Source organism: Prunus dulcis, chromosome 5, assembly GCF_902201215.1.
Source record: "Prunus dulcis chromosome 5, ALMONDv2, whole genome shotgun sequence".
Taxonomy (NCBI): domain Eukaryota; kingdom Viridiplantae; phylum Streptophyta; class Magnoliopsida; order Rosales; family Rosaceae; genus Prunus; species Prunus dulcis.
Genome location: NC_047654.1, coordinates 13,787,875 through 13,809,305, shown reverse-complemented (window position 1 = coordinate 13,809,305; position 21,431 = coordinate 13,787,875). Strand labels below are relative to the sequence as shown.

At 37.8% G+C, this 21,431-nt stretch overlaps 5 protein-coding genes across 6 annotated transcripts; 2 read left to right on the top strand and 3 right to left on the bottom strand.

Annotated features, from left to right (window-relative positions):
* On the bottom strand, positions 1–2,361 carry LOC117628828 (pentatricopeptide repeat-containing protein At1g08070, chloroplastic-like). The gene has a single exon (XM_034361362.1). The coding sequence runs from the start codon at positions 2,323–2,325 to the stop codon at positions 226–228; it is 2,100 nt and encodes a 699-aa protein (XP_034217253.1). The 5' UTR covers positions 2,326–2,361; the 3' UTR covers positions 1–225.
* A 1,785-nt stretch (positions 2,362–4,146) lies between these two features.
* LOC117628501 lies at positions 4,147–4,976 on the bottom strand. Its single transcript, XM_034360975.1, has one exon. It carries the CDS (start codon positions 4,951–4,953, stop codon positions 4,516–4,518), a length of 438 nt encoding a protein of 145 aa, XP_034216866.1. The 5' UTR covers positions 4,954–4,976; the 3' UTR covers positions 4,147–4,515.
* A 977-nt stretch (positions 4,977–5,953) lies between these two features.
* Positions 5,954–9,592, top strand: LOC117628662 (pachytene checkpoint protein 2 homolog). The gene is made up of 14 exons (XM_034361157.1): positions 5,954–6,209; positions 6,325–6,388; positions 6,508–6,614; positions 6,882–6,949; positions 7,178–7,281; positions 7,365–7,469; positions 7,577–7,666; positions 7,763–7,838; positions 7,942–8,011; positions 8,100–8,170; positions 8,316–8,406; positions 8,880–9,007; positions 9,133–9,258; positions 9,357–9,592. Exons 1-14 carry the CDS (start codon positions 6,077–6,079, stop codon positions 9,495–9,497), a joined length of 1,374 nt encoding a protein of 457 aa, XP_034217048.1. The 5' UTR covers positions 5,954–6,076; the 3' UTR covers positions 9,498–9,592.
* An 86-nt stretch (positions 9,593–9,678) lies between these two features.
* On the bottom strand, positions 9,679–11,810 carry LOC117628661 (pentatricopeptide repeat-containing protein At3g48250, chloroplastic). The gene has a single exon (XM_034361155.1). The coding sequence runs from the start codon at positions 11,789–11,791 to the stop codon at positions 9,899–9,901; it is 1,893 nt and encodes a 630-aa protein (XP_034217046.1). The 5' UTR covers positions 11,792–11,810; the 3' UTR covers positions 9,679–9,898.
* Positions 11,811–16,643: 4,833 nt separating this feature from the next.
* LOC117628730 (protein DEHYDRATION-INDUCED 19 homolog 5-like) lies at positions 16,644–20,902 on the top strand. Of its 2 annotated transcripts, XM_034361241.1 has the most exons (6): positions 16,657–16,874; positions 17,860–17,916; positions 18,369–18,511; positions 18,835–18,912; positions 19,016–19,230; positions 20,488–20,902. In XM_034361241.1, exons 1-6 carry the CDS (start codon positions 16,796–16,798, stop codon positions 20,597–20,599), a joined length of 684 nt encoding a protein of 227 aa, XP_034217132.1. In that variant the 5' UTR covers positions 16,657–16,795; the 3' UTR covers positions 20,600–20,902. The 2 variants fall into 2 exon arrangements, with proteins under 2 accessions (XP_034217133.1, XP_034217132.1); XM_034361242.1 differs by lacking the exon at positions 17,860–17,916 and having other exon boundaries at positions 16,644–16,874.
* The last annotated feature ends 529 nt before the right edge of the window (positions 20,903–21,431 follow it).

The window sequence follows — 21,431 nt, the reverse complement described above, 5'->3', positions numbered from 1 at the left end:
TTGAATTTAAATTTTTGGACGCAATTTTATCCCAACTGACAATTTGAATTGCATCCCAAAAATTGGCTCAATCAATATCATGAACATGAATTACATGATACTAAGTGGAAAATTTGCTTTAATTCAAAAATATCTTAAAACATTTTACGAATTGCATGGCTGGGACTAAGGATGCACTAGAAACGCCTGTAGACTGCATCTCAAATGCAAGACACGTTGTAGAATTCACCAATAGTCATTGCAGGAACATGACCCTTCTTTGAAATGATGGAAGCATTTCCAATCCCTAACAACAATTTGTCTGTTAAATACCTTTGATATCATCTTTGTTGCATTGTGGCAGTCCGTACAAACTCTAAGATTTTTAGATATTCTAAGTGTAGTTCCAGGAAGTGTTCTGATAAGACCAAAGGCAATGGCCAACTTCTCACTGTGGTGGGATACTGAAGCTTCCTTCTCATCTTCTTCTGCATCTAGCCTTGCATCTGCTGTGTAGGGCACATAACCAGCTTCCTTAATCCGTTTCATCATGTCATGAGTTGCATTGTAAACCTCCTCCAAGTGTGGACATGCTTTGTCCTCAGCAAAGAACTCATAAATCACTCCATCCAACTCAATCAGGCTACATCCCGGAGCCTTCTCTATTCCCTTTTCTCTCATTTGATCTCTCACCCTCATAGCATCCTCGCGCCTATCTACTGATGCATAAATATTTGATAGCAGAATGTAGTCTCCACTATGAGGGGTCTCCAAACTGATTATGTGTTTTAATGATTCTTCACCAATTTCAACATTTTTATGTGCTCTGCATGAAGCCAATAATGTCCTCCAAACAACTGCATTGGGTTGGATAGGCATGTTCTTGATGAATTGATATGCCTCTTCTATCAACCCAGCTCGACCCAATATATCAACCATAGAACCATAGTGCTCAATCCTAGGTTCAATTCCGAAATCTTTAATCATGCTGGTAAAAAGGTTTCGACCCTCATTAACCAGACCTGCATGACTACAAGCAGAAAGAACTGCAATGAAAGTCACATTATTTGGTTTTATATTCTTCTCCTGCATCAATTGAAAGTATTCAAGAGCCCCTTTTCCCTGTCCATTACTAGCAAGACCTTGAATTAGTGCTGTCCAGGAGAAGACGTTTGTTGAAGGCATCCTATTAAATACTTCAACTGAACTATCTATACACCCACATTTTGCATAGAAATCAATTAGTGCAGTTCCAAGATTGACAGTGAGCTTCAGTTTCTTCTTCTTTATATAAAACTCAACCCATTTACCAGTTTTCAAAGCTCCAAGGACAGCGCACGAATAAAGAACACTAACCATGGTAACCTCATTGGGATCCACATTTGCCTTTTGCATGTCATGAAACAGATCAAGCGCCTCCCTGCATCTATTTGCTTGGCTATAACCAGAAATCATTGCACTCCAAGCAACAACATCTCTTCGATCCATTCGATCAAAGAATCGTCTTGCAGTCTCTACCTGACCGCATTTAGCATACATATCAACCAGAGAAGTGACTAAAGCAATGTTACCCTTGAGTCTATTTGCCTCTATATAGTCACCAATCCACTCTCCCAGTTCCAAATTGGCCAGTCTTCCACATGCTGTCAAAACACTAATCAATGTAACCTCGTCAAACCCGACACCCAGTTTCAACATTTCATGGAATAGCTTCACCACCTCGTCCCAACACTTGTTCTTCATGTAACCCGCTAACATCGAATTCCACGCCATACGAGCCCTTTCTGGCAATCCATCAAACACACGGCGGGCAACCTCAAGTTCCCCACAAGTTGCATACATATGAATCAAAGTGTTCTCAACGAACCCATTTGACTTGAACCCACATTTCACAATGTGGGCATGAATCTGTTCTCCTTCTCTCAATGCTCTTAGTTTAGAACAAGCCTTCAATATACTAGAAAGAGTGAATTCATCGGGTTCAGCCGAGCTTTCCTGCATTTTCTTAAACAAAAGAAAGGCTTCAAGAGGGGACAGCTTGTATGTGAGGCTCCTTATCATAATGTTATAAACCAAAGTATCGGGTTCGTCGAGGTTGTGAAAAATGGATAGAGCATAGTCCATGGCATTGGGGAGAAGTATGGCGGCAGATTCCAGTAAGTTTTCGGTGATGGTGGGGTTGAGGAGGAGGCGGGTTTTGATCAGGTGGGCATGCACTTGGTTGAGGTCTCTGGTGGTTTTGCATTGTTGGAGAATTAGGGTTTTAGGATTGTGTGGGAATTGGGGAATGGTCGTTATGGCAGTTAAGGGTTTGGCGGGAGAGATAGGAAAGGCTGTCAATGCCATTTTGTTCAATATTGGGTTCTTTGTCAAGCTCTTAAATGGTACCGTCACTATAATAGTGTGGCTATAATAGTAGTATATGCAAAAAATGTGATGTTGCAGCTTACTTGGTATGTTATGTTTTTCGAGTGAATTCGGACCACACATTCAAATAAGAATTTACTAAACCAACATCTTCATTATAAAAAATTGCTCATTTTTCAAGATTCTAATGTGAAAATCTAGTGTGGTATTGAAGGCCAGCTAAGCTTTGAGAAAGTTTGTGAATTTAACATCATGATGGAGACTGATCTTGATACCCATTAATATATTATGCCTTTGGAGGATGTAACCTTGGAAAGGAAGAAAAAATATCCAATTTTAGGCTCATCTCCTTCCAGCATTACTAGATTCATATGCTTGAATCAACTGTTTGATATAGGCAAAAAGATAGAGAATTAGATACCACACTTATCATTTTAGAATAAAAGCAAAACATTTCTGTCTATAAATTGGAGCTTAATGCTCCTAATACTTTCAACTTGTGATTGCAGAACAATGAGCAGAAGCTACGAGTACCCAACTAAGCGCCAAAATGGCTCGGATTATTATTCTCATGTTCAAAGGATCGTAAGGGCCCCTAGTGTTCTCACTGAAGTCCCTCACTATGGCCAAACCCTTTTCAACAACCAAGCCAGTGTAAGAGAGGACTATGGCGGTTACCAGCAAAAGCAGCGCATCCCTGAGGCTCACAACTCAGTTGAAGTGACTGAGAGAGTCACACAGAGTGACAAGAATGGGAACCGCGTCGTTTTTGAGGAAACCATCGATGTTCAAGCTGACGGCTTCATCGAGGGCAACCACAAGGGATTTGAATTGTGCAAGTGGAAGACCTTCAAAGGGCGTTAAGGCTTTTGGAGAGCGTCGGTCATGGATGACTGGCAGGCGTATCTCATAAACTAGTGTGCTACCCTACACCACCAGTTACATAAATAAAGTGCCTGTCTTTTATAAATGCTGAAGTTCCTTGGCTCCTAGTAGGATGCCATTGTCAAGTTAAATGCATTTCACTTATTAAATAAACAAGTTAAAGTTATAGTTATATTTGCTGTTATTGCTGTTCTTGTTCATAGTTTTGATGGGTTACTCCTCTGCTGGTATACTGCTCTTGTTATTAATGCAGCAAAGCAATTGCCGTATGAACATCAGAGATGTGGCCTCCCATTTGCTTGAACTTTTTCTGTTGAAGTTGAAGGAATGGACGACAATACATATACTAATACTACTAGAGGTACAAGTTATGCAGAAAAATGGCCTCCAAGAGCCCTTCAGAAGCGTTTTCTTTGATAGGTCATAGGTACCAAAAATTAACTGGCTTGCTTGAGCCCTGCCTCAGCCAAGTGCTGCAATATTGACATGTATGGCTAGCATAGGGCTTGAGCTACCAACCTAAAGTAGTTAAGTTCAGCCAATTCATTGGAATATCAGATGACAAGAGGACCGTGATGTGGGGGAAAATATGTTTATATCGAATCGAATCGTGCTTTCCACATGTCTTATGCCATCTTTGTTTTGAGCACCTGATCTGAAGCCCATGGCAGGGCATCTACCAGGTTCCAGGACCAGCACCACAATAATGTTGGGAATAACTTATCATTTTCAAGATCAAATTGGACTATGCATCTGAAGAGATTCTAAAGCAAAGGTCTCAACTTGTAGGGTATTTGATCCCCGAAAGAAAGCATTGATCCAAGCCTTATTTAGGTAATGATAAAAGCTGGTAGAACTGAATATAGTTTTGCATATCTTGTCACTTCAAAATCAATCATCTACAGATCTCACCAAACCACCAGCAGCATCAAAACACAAAACATAGATAAGAAGCCATAAAGAATAGATGGAGGAATTCGGAAAAAGGCAAAAGAGGATTATTCTTAAGCATAGGTACACTGGCACATAACAACACAAACAAACAAACACACACACACACAAAAAAAAAAGGTCCATTCAGACTCTTCTTTTATTAATGTACTTCTGGTGTAAAAAGTTACAGGCACAATGACCCAAGTATAAGCTCTCCCCACCCCATTCCCCTGTTTGCTATATTAGAAGAAAATTGCGATGGTAAGGTAAGCTTGAGCTGCAATTCACATTAACAAGAACGAAAATCCTGCCAAGAAAAAAAGAGACAAGAACCTCACAGAAGGACCAGAATTAAGTATCATTATCAGGTGGGACATCAGCCTCATTAAATCTCCTTGAAGACATTTTATCAAACAAACTTCTGAGGCTGTGCTTGCTCTCCCTACGCCTCCTAATGACTCGGGTCGGACTATCCAGCTTATTGAATGGATTTTCATCAACGAATAACCCAGTCTCTAACCTTTTGGACACAGCCACAATCTCATAAGCATCCCATAGTGACTGCCCAAAGTCCCATGCTGCATAACCACTAGCCTGATTACTAGCTGATGTAGACTTTCTCATCGCTTCGAGCTTGAACCGAGACGGTAATCTGCCTCTGAAATTTCTCCAGTGAGCATCAAATTCGGACGTGGGCCTAGAGCCGCTGGAGTGGCTGTACCAAGCTTGTGCCACAGCCTTGAGAATTTCAAGTTCTCTGTCATCCTCAGGCTGTAACTTTTTCTTCATGGTTGTTTTTCTTCTCTAACAAAGTCTTGTATGGGCCATGTTATCTTGGGAAAGTTAGAGCCTCACATCGCTACCATTAGAAAGTAGTGAGATAAGTTGGCAAATCACATCCTTTTGGTGACATGATGATTTTATCTTTCATGGGCTTGTGAGGTGAACACATACAAAATGGAAAATAAGGATACAAAGTGGGCTGGGCAAGGCCCCATTTCCATTCATGGTGCTACCAAAGAAAAGAAATCTCTCTTATATTTTTTTAAATCTATATTTTGAAAACAAATGTAACTGGTTAAGAACAATTAATAATTTAATTAGGTAAACCTTTTTATGTATTAAAAAGGTTAACTTCGTAATAAATCTATGGTTACAAAGAAAGTAATGTTGCAGATATGGACTTGGTCAAGTTGGTTAGAGCGGATGTGATTCCCATTATGCACATGAGTTCGTTTATATAAAAAAAGAAGGTAATGTGATTAAGAATTTTTAACTTGTGCTTCTATATATATAAAGTGAAAGGCAGAAAATTGTAAAACATATACTTAAAACTAACTCAAGTTTAAAACACGAGGAACTCATTTTTAAATCATTAATACACAATATGTCAAGACATTTTTGGGTAAGTTGAAGAAAGAAAGAAAAAAAAATTAGAGTTCTAACTTTATTTGAATTTCAATTATTATAGATCAAATAGTGTTGTTTGCACTTTTCATATGGTAAATTCACACTTTTTTATATTAAAAAAATTAAAATTAAAAGAAAAATCAGATAATGAATTCTATTTTTATAAAACACAACTACCAATTATTTTTTTAATTCTAAAATAAATTAAATTTTTTTAAATAAAAAACCTCTTGCAGGTGCGGAAACGTTTGCGGAGAGACTAGTATAAATAATAAAAAATCAAATCTTAAAAAACTAATAAAAAAAGATATAATTTATTTGAAAAAGAAAATGTATATTATAAATTGCTGGACACGAAGTTTCAAAATATTCCCGCCCATTTTGAAGAACAATTTGCCGGATTTCTCTTTGGGCTCTAGGGTTTGGCTCATCCCCTCCAAGCTGGTCTCGATTCTCTGTGTGATGCTTTCCGCTTCATAGTCTCTCAAACCCTAAACCCGAAATGAGTGCTCCCAGTCCCATGGAGATCTCTCTGCAAAACCCTCAGGACACCGTGATTCCGGACCAAAACGGCGTCATCGCTGTAGACTCAGCTCCTTCTCCTAGTCTTCCCCAAGACAAAGTACTTGTTTCAGGTCGGTTCGACTTCGTCTTCATCATTTTGAGTTTCAAATTGTTCCAATTTGAGGTTGTGTTGATGATTTAGTTGTAAATTTACTTTCTTTAAAGAAAATTGATTGTGGGTTTCAGTTGAAGTCTCCCTCAAGCCCTCAAGCACAGCTCGGATTGACGATGTACGGTCAGCCGTTGAGAGGTGTGCTGCTAAACTCCATTAATCTTGACTTTCGAGCAATGATTCTCAGTTGTATCTTAATTGGGTTTTATATGTTCGTTTTAACGTCTCTTTTGGTTTCCTTTTTGTTAAATGCTTAGAATGCTTGAAAAGAGGAGTTTAAGCTATACTGATGGACCTGTGCCCGTGCCGCCCGACGATCAGTTCCTGACGGAAAATGTGCAAAGAATCTGTATTTGTGACACGGGTATTTTTTATTTATTTTTCTTTATCTATGAATTTGATCACTGAGGTTAATAAAATATTGAAGGAAAAGAGAAGAAATTTTGTAAACTTGATGATCAGCTGTGCTCAATATTGCAACTTTTTATCAGCTGAACTTTTTCATCTGATAAAATGGAAAGTTGACTGCAGCACTATTTTTATTTCTTTTCTAACCATATAAAGGAGGAGGAGGATGATGCAGTTTTCAGATATTCACCATTTCTGATTACTGAACTGTTTATTTTTGTAGATGAGTGGGTGCAGAACCATGAGATCCTTTTGTTCTGGCAAGTGAAGCCTGTTGTGCATGTTTTTCAGGTGAATTGCAGTGCTCATGAATAGCATAGGCAGTAGGTGTATCAGTTTGCTTTTGTTTATTTATCTTTAACTAGCAACAGTCTGTTACTATCGTCTTTTAGAATTCTGCTTTATTTGGTGCCTGGTGGTAAGGGTTGTCTGAGTTGGTACTGCCCGTGACATCTGAACTGCTTTGCGACTCAATATCTGTTTCGAGTATTGATCTTTTTCTCATATTTGCTTTGTCAGCTTAGCGAAGAGGGAGCATGTGAGGACGTAAGTGGCGATGGACAACCTTCTACCTTTAATGAATGGATTCTTCCTGCGAAGGAATTTGATGGGATGTGGGAAAGGTTAATTTGCTACTTATTTACTTTTTCCCCCATTAGTAGGTTGAGATCAACTGATGTTGTGACATGGTCTTCTACCTTTCCAGCTTAATTTATGAATCTGGTCTCAAGCAAAGGTTACTGCGGTATGCAGCTAGTGCGTTGCTTTTTACTGAGAAGGGTGTCAATCCTTTCCTTGTGTCATGGAATCGGTAAGGACTTGTTTGTTGATTTCATCTGTGTACACATATGCCTGTATTTTATGATTATTGGGGAATTGCTCTTTAACACCAATATGATTGTTTCTATCCCTTTGCAGCATTGTTCTTTTACATGGACCTCCAGGCACTGGAAAAACCTCTTTATGTAAAGCACTGGCTCAAAAACTATCTATTCGATTTAACTCCAGGTTTGTTGATGTATTGTTTTGTTCAGACGATTATATATTACTAAAATGGAAGCCTGTGTGCGTAAATTTCCAGACTCATTACTTTATGCATTGCAGATACCCACAGTGCCAATTGATTGAAGTTAATGCACATTCTTTATTCAGTAAATGGTTCTCCGAGAGTGGCAAATTGGTACGTAGTTGATATTATAATTCTCAAAAGATGCTTGTGCTCTTTGTAAACAAGAGTTGGGATTTCGTATATGCAGTTTGTATAAAATATTTTTCAATCTTAGGTTGCAAAGCTTTTCCAAAAAATTCAAGAGATGGTAGAAGAGGAAAACAATCTGGTATTTGTTTTGATTGGTGAGATTTAATTTTACTGTGATTTCTGATTTCATGGTCATCTTTCTTCCATCTGGGTTGTGATTATATATATGCGGTGATGCTGCAGATGAAGTTGAAAGCCTCGCTGCTGCTAGAAAAGCTGCTCTATCTGGTTCTGAACCTTCAGATTCTATTCGGGTACCATGCTCTCACATTTCTCCTATTCTAGAATACTTTCTAAGCTTTTTGATTGAACATATTGTGAACATAGAGAAATTTTTTGGATATGGTTCACACTAGCTCATTTTCCAGTCCAAATAGCACCTAAAAAATGACATGCCAGGTAGTGAATGCGCTGCTAACTCAGCTGGACAAGTTGAAATCAGCACCGAATGTGATAATTCTGACAACATCCAACATAACGGCTGCTATTGGTAAGCCTGTAATCAATTTCCTAACATGGTAAATGAACTTCCCTGGGTTTGCTTGCTATTTTTCATCTTTAACTTGGAGTGGAAAGTTGTAGCTCGGAAAGAGTTTATGTACGTTTCTCACTGTATAAAACGGTTTAGCCTATTTGTGGTTTTCCTATGATAGTATTCTCATCAGCCTCCAATCCACTGTGGTTCTGAGGAGCTATAAAAATAGATAGGCATTGCTGTATATTAGTATGCTACAGAAGCAGATTCCCGCATTCCCTAATTTCCAACCTATTTTCTGGGATCATAGTTTTTAGCTGAATGATATTCTCATTTTTTCTTGTTGTTGGTGTTCTTTCTTTTGTTTGCTGGGAGCATTTTTTATCCTCCTCGCCCTTTCCCCAATGATATATTTTATTTTCTGTGTCGAAGGCGGAAAAACTCTAAGAATCTGAGTATTTATGTATTTACCATTTATTGGGTTGCAGATATTGCGTTTGTTGATCGAGCTGATATAAAAGCATATGTCGGCCCCCCAACTCTGCAAGCGCGTTATGAAATTCTAAGGTCCTGCTTGCAGGAACTTATACGAACAGGAATTTTATCAAATTTTGAAGTACATGTCTTGCCGTCTTCAGATACCATATTTGTTAAAGCTTTAATATATTACCTTCTCCATTAAGTGCTAATGTGGGGAAGTTTCAAATTGAAGCCATGTCTAATGAACATTGTGAATTTTAGGATTGTGAAAGCCTCATGCTTCCTAACTACGGTAGCTTGAAAGAGAAATTGAATATGCCTGAGGTTCAAGATGCCCGAACACTACACATGTGTAAACAATTGCTTGAAACAGCAGAAGCATGTGAGGTGAGGAACTGATTCTTCAATGCCTTCTAAATTAGACCCTTTTTTTTCTATTTTATAAAGCTATTTGATTGTTGATTTTGCTTCTTTACTTTGGTTAGGGATTGAGTGGACGATCTTTAAGAAAGCTTCCATTCCTAGGGCATGCGGCTCTTGCAAGTCCTTATGGTTGTGACCCAAGCAAATTCTTGAGTACAATGATAGATACAGCTAGGAGGGAGCGTTCTGAGCTACCTGACTGAATCGACTAATTTTCACATCTTGTGAACAATGTATTTTTATGCCTACTGCAAACTGTGACTTATAATCTAATTCATTTTCAAGCATTAGCAGCTTCCTTTCCTTTGTGATGAAGATTATAGTTAAAATTATCATATAATCTGTACCCAAAAAAAGGAAAAAAGAAAAAAGAAAAAAGAAAGCTATACAAAAACATCGAAGTGGCTATATTCTTTTGAAGCATCACGCCCTTCCTGAGATCTCATAAATGGTAGGCTATATGCATCAATTGACAGGAATAACTTCAAAATGGACTAACATTGAAGAAAATAAGAAACAGAGGCTAATTTCCTATTGTGTTGAAAAATGAGCAGACGTTACAGTTCGTGTAGTTGACCATGAACTTTACTACAACAAATACATGTCAAGCAGCAGTCTGCTTGCCTTCTGTAGAACCAAAAAGTTTGGAAATTTCACCAAGTTTTCGAATATGATGAGGGCATTTATAAAGCAGTTCTTTGGCCTCAGAGTCTCTACCTTCTTTAAAGAATGATTTGAAAACATGGACATAAGCGGCAGACGAGGGATATTCCTTCACAGACAATGCCTTGAAAAATTCTGCCGCATCCTCCACTGAACCAAATTTTGATAAATATTGGACAAAAGGATCTGGATAAGGTGGGTAGCTCTGTTTCTTCATTAAATGAAGAAGTGCGAATGCTTCGTCGAGTTTTCTAACTCCTAACAGGTTTTCGATAAGATTTTTGTATGTGGCTTGCCAAGGTCTTAAACGAGTCATATTCACCATTTCAATAAGCAATTTGTATGCACCCTCTATCTTCCTCTGCTTAAGGAATCCGTTTATCAAGACATCCAGTAGATCAGCATCAGCATCACAGCCTTTTTCGATCATCTTTGCAAAACAAACCAGCGCCGTGTCAACTTCATTAGCAGCACAGTGTCCTTGAATCAAAATGGTCCAAGTCATGATATCAGGAACACACCCATTTGCTTCCATCTCATCCAGCACTTTGCAGGCTTCTTCAAGTCTCTTGGCCTTACAAAGTCCAAAGACCAACTGACTGTATGTAATGTTGTCTGGCTCATACCCTGCATTTCTCATAACCTTCGTAATTTTCTCTGCTTCATCAAAACTGCCCGCACTTGTCAAAGACCTATGAATTCCATCATAAACAGCCTTAGAGAGTGTATTCCCTGCAGACTCGAATTTCTTTGCAACTCTAAACACCATATCCAAATCTGGTTTATCATTTGCTGAGATGCTCCGCAAAAGCATGCTGCAATCCTGAGCAGAAGGCTTATACGGGCCATCCATCATGAGCTCATATAGCTTCACCGCATCCTCCATCATCTTGCTCTTCTGAAACTGCCTCGTAATCTTTATATAAGTGTCCAAATCCAGTTCATGACCTGCACCCTTCATTTCCTCAATCACACTCCAAAACTCCCCAATTGAGTCAGCCTGTGCAAGAATCCTTGCAACTGCATTATATGTGATAGTATTGTGTTCATAACCGGAACTTTGACCGACCCAATGGAAAAAGCTCAAAGCTTTCGATGGGCAAATTCTAAGTTCCTTCAATACCCTTACGACAAAATTATCAGATAACGTAATTTTAAGCTCCCCCAACTCTTTCTCAATCCCAGCACTCCACTCTGACCCTGAAACAACATCGGCCACCTTCTTCGCAACCTCATCCGTCGCATTATCTTTCATCATCCTTTCAAAAAAATGCTTGAAAGCCACAACATCATTATCCATCTTCCCCTTTTTAAGCCGTTCAGCGATTGCCGAATACGTTTGCACTTCAATGTAAAAGCCTTGCTCTTTCATTTGCCTCAGAGTGATCCAAAACTGTTTCATTGAATCCTTGTGCCCTAAAACCCCAAGCATCAAGTTAAACACCAAAGAGCTTGGCTTAAAACCATTTTTCTCACAGACCCAGTTGAAAAAATCCCAAGCCCTTTTTGGGTCTTTATCCAGTTTCTTCAAAACATAGATAACTGCATCGTGGGTCAGTGATGGGTAGGACTCAGATAACTCGTTCTCCAACTCAGCGGACCATTGGTTGGCCAAAACCAGTTGCAAAACCGAGTTGGGGGCCGAGGAAAAGAACAGGCTTTGATGGGTATTGAGGAAATGAAAACCGCTTGATTGATCAGAATGAAAGTGAGAGAGGTGAGAGAATTGAGTCACCTGAGAACAAATCGGCCGAGTTGTGACGTAGGACCTGGTCAACACGAGCGCGTTGGCGAAGCCAAGGGTTTTGAGCAAAGCTGCCTTTGCTCGATTCATGGCTGCTATACTTTTTCACTGAGACTACACCACAGAAGAAGCCAATGATATCAATTAGGGGATTTCCAGGGTTTAAGCCTTTTCGGGTCAACCCGAATAGAGTTGCGTCCAAATTGGAGCCCATGGGCTTGTCGAAACCAAATGAGGGCCCATGTGTTTGTAAGACTTTCACAAGGAGGGGCCACCGCTGCTGTAGGGAGGTTTCATATGGGCCCCACCCACCTTTAGTATCTTTCACGCGAAGTTGGGTTCGGTTATTAAAGTGAAACCCGGAACCCGCCCTTTTTTTCCTCTCAACGGGCGTGCGAGGCTCCCTGCAAGTCTAAATACGCGTGGCAGTTGGTTATAGGAGAGGAGGCAGGTGGGGCCAGGTGTGCTGTGGGTCCTGAAGTTTGCGAGTGCTGTGGAAAGGTTTGGGTGGAGACCTTACGCAACATAACAACGGTGGTCCTTTATTCCTTTTTCAATCGGGAAGCTTACAAAAAAATGGCCGTTGTGAGATTGAAAGACAATAGCCATTTGATAGAGACATTCATTCGTTGCAATCTTATCTCGAGCCCTTTAGGTGGAGAGTGTCAATCAGTTGTCAAGACAAATGGAAACCCCAACTAAATACGATAAGTTAACAAGGAAAATATTGTATTTTCAAAAAACATTATGGTTATAACATACGCTAAACGAATCAAAATTAAAAATTCAATAAAGACAAATGACGTAAAATCTGAATGACTTAGATCGACAGTAATATTAGCGGACAAACTAATTCATAGACTAGTACATATTTTGGCATATCATGAGCTTGCTTAGGTAGGAATAAATTATGATACATATTTTTATCTTTCCTAAAGCAAATCATGGTCTAACTGTGTCATAATGAAGTTTAGATGGTCAACCACAAGACATAAGTACAATTTTGAGTCTTGACCCAGCTAAAACACATGTCTGAAATTTATAATTTGATCTCATAAGATTCTGAAAATAACAGAGTGACCCCAAATCAAACCACCGAACACATCAAAAGCAACACAAAAAGAAAATTACAATCCTTTTTTGACATGAACTGACCAAAAGAGAAGAGAGGAGCAAAAAATTCAAAGACCAACATAGATAAAGATCCTTTTTGATGAAGGGGTTGGCTTTACAAGGAGGTAGGCTAGCCCTACCTTTGGGGCACCATGTATGCTTTGCTAGTTTGCTTTGCCTTGAAAATTTTGTTACCCTTCAAATGAATCCCACCTCCGAAACAAAAAACTCCTCCACTGTCCTATATCTTTTGTTTTCTTGGCTTTCCTTTTCCTGTGGAAACGTGCCCCTGAGACTGTTCATTAAAGAGAAAAAACGTGCATGCGGGAATATAAGATTAGGTCTCCACAGTATGCGTGCATCACAATATTTCACCTGTCTGTCTCTGCAAATAAAGCCAATTTCCTAGCCACTTCTATATCTATATATATATATATCCATGTTTATATGTTCTGTGAGTTCCTCATAACATGCCCTAGCTAGCTACTTCTCTAGCTCTTTCCTTCTCCCTCCCATGATAACCATGGTGGCTGCTTTTGAATTTGTCACATTAAGCATGAACGTTTTGGTTTTGGAAGTTCAATATTGGAAGCAATTTAAGCTTCTCTCTCAACTTCAAGAGATGAGTGTTTGTTCTTGGAGCTGCCATTTAAAGAAGTTTGAGGTCTCTCCTCCTCCTCCTCCTCCTCCTCCTCCAAGGCCAAGCATAGTGATGTAGGTGTCGATAGCATCGATCCATATTCACGGGGGAATGAAGCTCTCCTGGTCCGATCACCTTCTTTTTTCTGGGTTCCTTTCAATTTTAGTTCTTCTTATATATCTTTTTGGTTTTTGAGTATGTGCAGCAAATACCATGTTGCTGTCCTGCATGTTCTCATATTACCTTGTTCCTTGTAAGACTTTTTTTTCTTTTTTGCAGACCTTTCCTATTGAGATGGGCGATATTGTAATATGTGTACTAAAACATCCAATATATATATGTTTCCGTAGTATGCAGATCGGATTTGGATTTGTTGTTATTATTATTTACTTCTGATGTTCATAATTCTTGGTAAAAATACAAAGTCCCTGAAGTCCAGAAGCCATTGAGTATGAAACTGTCAGGTTCTGAATGGGCTTATGCATTCTGCAATTCTGACTTATTAATTATATAGACTTTAAAATCAACAAGTTGGATTTTTTTTTGTTAGACAAATAAACATGCCTTATAGTTCTCCTTCTTGTTCTTCTTAATGGTTTTATCATCATTCTGTTGAGCTAGTGGTTCAGGAGATATCATTCAAATTATTACAAACCTGCTTAAAGGAAAGGGCAACTGAGCTGTGGTTTTGTCATTTTTGTCACTGCTACTCTAATTTGGGTGACACTGTAGATGCATATGAAAATGGCATCTAAGCTTTGCCATCTTGAATTTTTTTCATCCAATTTGGGGCAATTTGTCTGCTGCTATGCAGCATATATGTGCTGATTTACCACAATGGTTGGTGCTGCTGGCTCTCTCTTTTTTCTATGAAAATTTGACCAACTGCTGAATCTTTTTCCTTTTACACCCAACACACAAATTGAGCACAACTCAAAGACTGTTTAGCAGCAGTGGCTGGCATATCCCAATAATGAGTACATTTTTCTTTTCTTTCAAATTCTTAAATAATCATGAAAAGCATAGGTTGACTATGAGTTTGTTTTATGTTACTGGTCCCTGGGCAGATATAATTTCCAGCTATGAGATTTCATCTGTTAAAAACATGATAAAGCTTTCTTGAGTACCATAATCATTCATCTTTCTCTACTTTTTTTGTTTTTATTTTTTTGTTTTAATAAAAAAAATCAACAGAATGATGGTAAATGATATCATGAAATGTGTGGCCTTCCTATTTCCCCCCAATGTTAAATATGGGGCAAACTTTCACTTTGGCTGCAACCTTAGTTTCAAGCCTTACCTGGATACCAAGTACCATATGGGGCTCTAAACTCATAAAAGTTAAATAGTTATAATGACTTTAGCTTAGCCTTCTCAGCCCCACACACTCTCTCTCTCTCTCTCTCTCTCTCTGTGTGTTATAAAGTATGAACATGGAGGCAGAGCAAAGGAAAATTAACATAATATCTTTATTGGTGACAGTGTAAAAAACAAAACAAAATCTCTTTATGAAAGCTTAGTGTTAACAAATTAACAGACACAATTGCCAAAAGGCTATGACTTCTTCCTCATGATTGTCCAGTTGTCCCTGAATTCCATCTTAAAACAATAGTATCTGCCAAAAACTGTCCAAAGTTCTTACTCATAGATCTCCATTGATTTTGACTCGAAAGATTTCCTTTAGCTTCTTTTTCTGTCAAGCTACTGATAGCCCATACCATGAATACCTGTAGCCCAGTCTAAGATTAGACCTCTTCATAATTTCCCAGTGTTTCAGCCCAAACCCAAATATTCTCTTGGACTAGTTGTAAAGCCCTCCAAATGGTAAGGGCTCATCCCAAATAACCCAGAAAACCCAAATTGGATCTCCACTCATATTCTGATGCCATTAGTTCCTTTTCTCCTCTCTTTTTAGCTTTTGGGAAGTTCCTTTCCTGCAAAGCAAGCAAAACAGCCCCCTATTTATCACTAAACTAATGAGACACTAGTCTCTAATAATAATTATTTTAAAAAACAAAAAAACAAAAAAACCCCTTTGATGGGTTTCAATCTTTTAGAACTTAGGGAACAAGTAAAAATATATATATGATATTGAGCTGTCTTTATAAGAAAATGCCCCACCACAATCTTTTCAGCTTTGTTGTTTGGCCCTTTTTTAGGTGTAATGCACCGTCCTGGTCCAAGTCCATGCACCACTCCACCATCCTCCCACACTAAAGCAACTTTTTGTCCAACTTGTTATCGCATGCCCTGCCTATCTCCTTCCTGGATAGGTTGTCTGCTCTGGAAACTGATTCTTTCTTGTCACTCCATTTTGTTTTCCTAGCTTTTGCCTAAATCTTTGTCATTAAATTTAATCATGTCATTAGTTTCTATTTCTAGTCAGCCCACGAGTTTGAAAACCCCCCAACAAATTTGAGTATAGTAAAAAATAGTGCGAAGTGTTATTTTCAAGACCAACACATGTTTGTAATTTGAGTGAGAAGCGTGATTAAAAGGCTCCCAATGTAAAAGCGAAATGCTTACAAACAAAGTAAAGTTGTTATTTTAATGAAAGTTCTTTTCATGAACATTTCTAAATTATAGGTGGCATAATTAGTGTCTAAAATAAGAGGCACATTTGAAGCTAATATCTTACATTGGATTTGCTAACAGTCAACATACTTGTTTCTTTCCTTCTTTAATCTTTTCTTCCTTTAAAAAACAAATCAAAACTCAAATCTGACCAAATTTCCGCACGTCATTCACAGTCAGATAAAGTAGCCAAAGAAGTTTGACATCAACATCTTTAGCTTCTTTCAAGACAGCCAAAAGCTTCCATGTGATGTGAAGAAAGGTATTTCACACGAGTCATATAAACCAAGTTCTTTTTTATTCCTCTTCTCTTCTCTTTTCTTTTGTGGTCATTAAAAAATGTCATTAATTATTTATATTCATGCTGCAAATACATGTCAATGCTCCATGGAAAACAAATATACAATTTTATATAAATAACACTGAAAATAGAATAAAATCATGTGTTCTCTGTACTTTGGCAAAAGATGACAATTGACAAGTATTTCTGAAATTAACATGTACAATTATTTAATTGAAAAAAAAATGCAGTGATGTAATTAAATGGAAAAATTCCACGTGTCAGCTATGCATCAAACATCTTTTGTGTGTCAGGAAAGCTTTCAGTATCAGCAATATATGAGTGAGTAAGCAAAACATCACCACACCCCTCCTCAATCTGAAAGGTAGAAACTTTAAGCCTTTGATCCAAACCTATTTCCGGTACGGACGGTTTCTAACACTTCTCGCCGGAAAAAGCTGACTTGGGTCTCCGGAGAGTTGATTCCATGGACGTTGACTCGTGGGCTTCCAGGGTTCAAGCAGCCAAGAGCCTCTCTGCTGCCCATGCTGCTCGGCTTCACTATGGTACTTAGATTTTCTTTATTTTTTAATTTTTACCTCTCATGTGTGCTTCAACATTTCTATTTTAAAAAAAATTGTTTCCTTTTTTAGTTTGTCAAATTCTCTCATTTTCTGGGTAGAGTATTGGGAATTGAAGTAAGGGTATTTTACTAGCTGATTTCAGTTTCGTTTCGTTGATGTTTAAGTAAAGCAATGGCTTTTGTGAGTGAGAGTTATCAAGAACTGGGTTGGGCTTAAAGCTGAAAACTTGGTTGGATTTAAGAAAGAAATTGGCTTTCGATTCTTTAGTTTTCCTTTAGTTTCTTGTCAAAGCAACACGCACATTGTGAAGAGTACGACTTTGTTTGAATTTTCAAATGGGGAGCGTTCTCCTTGAAATTTATGGGTAACTTTGTTGTGGGCATTATCGGAAAATATCATCTTTTAATTAATAAAATAAAAGTCCGAAAATTTTGGGATTTCATCATATCCTTCATCCTAGATTAGGTAATTTTAGAAAGTTGCTAGATACGTTTATAAAAGCTTTCCATGCGTGTAATATTACAGTAAAGATTTCCTATAAGAAGCAGGGCCATGGAGGAAGATTCTAGTGATAATTCTGGCCCTAATTTTCTTAGAATTAGGGTTGCCAGGAGACCATAGAAAGAAGAAACTCCTTTGATTAATAAGGTGGGTAAGTTATAATTATATTTGAATCAACGCCCAAAAAAGAGATTAAGAGAATCTGTCCGCATGACAAATTATACTGAAGATGAAGAAGATACAGAGGATGAAAATTATGAAGAGTTGGTGGATCAAGAGTCGGATCAGCTCAGTAGTTTAAATATAAAAATTTCAGAATATGAGGATTATCTGGGTTATCTGGAGAACCTGAGAGAGCAGATATTGAAGGAAACAGAAGGCATTTCATCTGAGTCATTAGGTACTGATTCCTTCACGCTTGAGAGTAAGTGGGAACGTGATGCTTCTAATGTTGTCATTCATGAAGGTGAAGATGATGATGATGACGACGAGGAACCAGCTTACAGAATTAGTTGGAATGAAGGTGAGAAAATTAAGGTTTGATAGAAAAACATATGGAGAAAAATTACAAATCCATCTTCAGATGGTTGCTGAGCCGGGTTAATTCCTTTGCAGCTTATGCAGTTCATAGATAAGAAGATGAATGTATGTTTGTTTAGGCTCTGCCTATTGTCTTCTTGGGCAAGAGTCAAGTGGTGTTGGTCCATATTTAGTCACTAAACACTGCAAAGAGTTCATTTTAGTAGTTTCTTGTAGCCAGAGTAAGATCTGCGTGTTGGAGATAGCCTGGGGTGTCTCACTCTGATATATTTATTTACGTGTCTCTGTGTGTGTGCATGCGCCCATATTTGCATTGTTTGATCCTGTGATTTGGATATATTAATCGACATGTCTCTATGAATGCGTGTACATATATGTCCATCCATGTCATATATATGTGTATTGATCTTTTATTTTCTATATATGTTAAAACAGATAATCATATGGCTTCGGAAGATTCTGAAGGAGATGACGATGCAAAATCTTGTTTTCCATGCCCTTTCTGTTATGTGGATATTGAAGTCCCAATGCTCTGCAACCACTTGGAGGAAGAACACTGCTTTGACTTTAAAAATGCAGTGCGTGCTTTTCTTTACCAGATATTTTGTTGTGTGCGATTTAAATGAGATTAGCATTATCAAAATCATATTCTTGAGTCAATAATGAACCATCCAATCAAGATGGTTCCCATTTTGATTACAAAAAGGATGCTGCTTGAAATTGATATATTTACTTAGTAAAGTGCATTGAATCATTTAGGGTATGGTAAATGGGAAGGCCTTCCAAAATTTATAATATTATAAATAAGGGAAGACGCAATTGGAAAATATAAATTATTGCCACCTTATGAAGTTTCAGTTAGAATTTGAACCTGATGGCTGCTCTAATCCCGTTATTCCAGGTTTGTCCTATGTGTGCAGCGAATCTAGGGAAAGATGTAGTTGGACATTTTATGGTGCACCATGCAAGCTCCTTCAAGGTATTATTGCCTATACTGGATCATAGATTTACAATATGGTTAATTTAGTCGAAAAGTTTGTTGATCACGTTGGAACCTTAAAGGAGTCATCTATGCTTTTCAGCACAGGAGAAAATCTCAAAAAGCGGGTTTGTGGACTGGTAGTTCAGCAATGCTTGGAAAGGCACTGCTGAAGAACGGAAGGGCATCTGCACATGAATCTGCACCTGATCCTCTCCTCTCACCATTTATCTGCAATATATCTTTTTCAGACCCTACTGGTATTCCGGAAGATATTTGTTCCAATATCAATGGCCCTATCACTTCCAGCTTGAAAAGGTATACTCTTGTTCTTTTATGAAAGTACAACTTTAAGATATTAGTGGTCGTGACTCGTTAGTGGGAGATAAAGACAGGGATTGTAAACTTAAGAGATCTTAGTTTAACATGCATCAATGTATTATGGACCAGAGATGTAAATGCAAATGGGTCTTGCGAAAACCCAGGAATTTCATGATTTTATAAGGCAGAAAATAATTGTTGAAAGATTTGTTGTTTATATGCTTACCAAAGAAACAAATTTTTTTTTTTTTCCTAACCCCACGATGTTTGGTATTTAAGCAAGCCTTACATTGCATCTAAATCTGCTCTTCATTGAAAGTTTCAAATTCTTGAAGATATCTTGATTTTGGGAATCCCTTGAACTATTTATTTCTTTAGGCCTAAGTTATCCAAATGATAGTTGCATCATCTTTTCTCTTGTTGTCTGTGTTTGTGTCGTAACCACTTATATAATCTATTGCTTTCACTGATTCTAAAACCAATGAATACTATATAGCTTCGCTTTGTTTGTTCGTATTGGAACTTTTACTTGTGAGTTTGTTATCATTCTAGGTGTTTGGTTGATGCCTTAACTGCATATATTTGAAAAGTTGCCTAATCATCTGAGAATTATGGGATAATGCTTTTTATGTTATCTGGGCTCTGTACTATGTGCTTTTGAAATGTGATGCTATCTTCTTTTCTAATCAACTTCCTTTTTCCCTAAAAGTTAAGGACAATTAATTGCCATCACGCCAGTTAAGCAGTTTTCAGCGGGATAGATGAAGATAAATAGGAAACAGGAAACCGTGCCAATATCTGCATAGTTTTATCTTTTCACTGATATGACATGCAAAATCAGTGTTGTTATCCAATAGATCGAACAGCGCTGTTTCCCACCTGTTTCAACAAGATGGAGAACTAGATTGTTTCATTTAAGCTTCAGAGTTTTTCACTTAGTTTTACCTCCATGTTTGCCATTGAGTGGGCCAAGTTACTTGTTATTGGTGCTCCGTCAGGTAAACCAGGAATGTGAATGAACCATCTATGTGTTATTCATTCCCTTTATTACTCTTGCATTGCCCTCCATTTTTGCTTTGTTGGGTAGAGTCCTCACTTGCATGAATCAGCTGCAAGTTCTACTGGTTTCAGTGACTGGTCCTTAGATATGTGATATGTCAAATAATATATCTTGGTGAGGGTTATGCAAAAAATACATGCTTTATGAGAATAGGCCTGTTGATGCCCTGTTGCTGATACATTTTGTCTCTGCAGTGCTAAGTCATCTTCACCAGATGAAGGCTGTGAAAAGGATAAAGAAGAGCGAAGGCAGAGAGCGGCTTTCGTGCAACAGTTGATTACATCAACCGTATTCTTGGATCTATGAATTCTTCAAAGCACAAAATTTTCTGGAAAAAGCGGAAGACTGATCTTATCTTAGTCACCAAGATCATGCAGTATACACAGTGGGAATGGTTTTAGGAAGTCATATAGTTTCTATATTAGGTAAGATAGAGTAGTTGTCTTTGGATGGGGACAATTAAGGAAATATGTATACATTGTGTACAATCTATCCTTGTGTCTATTTATATCAACAGCCTGTTTCAAAGGCTGACTTTCCATAATGAGTAAGGCTTAGCGGATAAAATATCTATTTATCTATACATGACTACCGAAATTTTATTGACTACTTTTCAGGCAATGTCGTGAACATACTTTCCAAAGTTATTCACAAATTGAGTGGTACGAGAATACCGTCACATGGTATAATCAATTAACGTACTATTATATGAATCTGAATAAGTTCTTAATTTAGGGTGTGGTATTAATATTCATCACTAATTAGCTATATCGCGTTGGTATATTTGGATTGGAAATGCCCAAATCATTTGATGCATTGATTGTTGGAGTGTTAACCAGACCGAATTGGGATCAAATATGGAGTGCAAATCCTTTTTCATTTTTTTGCTACCAAGTCAAACTGGGAGTTGTAATTTATTTTATTTATTGTTCTTCATGCAATAATAGCTCTTGTTTGCCGAATGAAATATTAAAAATTAAAAAAGCCCTTTCACCAAAAAAAAAAAAAACAAAAAAAACAAAAAAAAAAAAACAAAGGGTCATATGCAAGTATCAATATCTTGATTACACAAGAAATGCCTTGTGTAAACAAAGAGCACGTCCAGAGAATTGTATCCGTGCTGAATAATTACACTCTC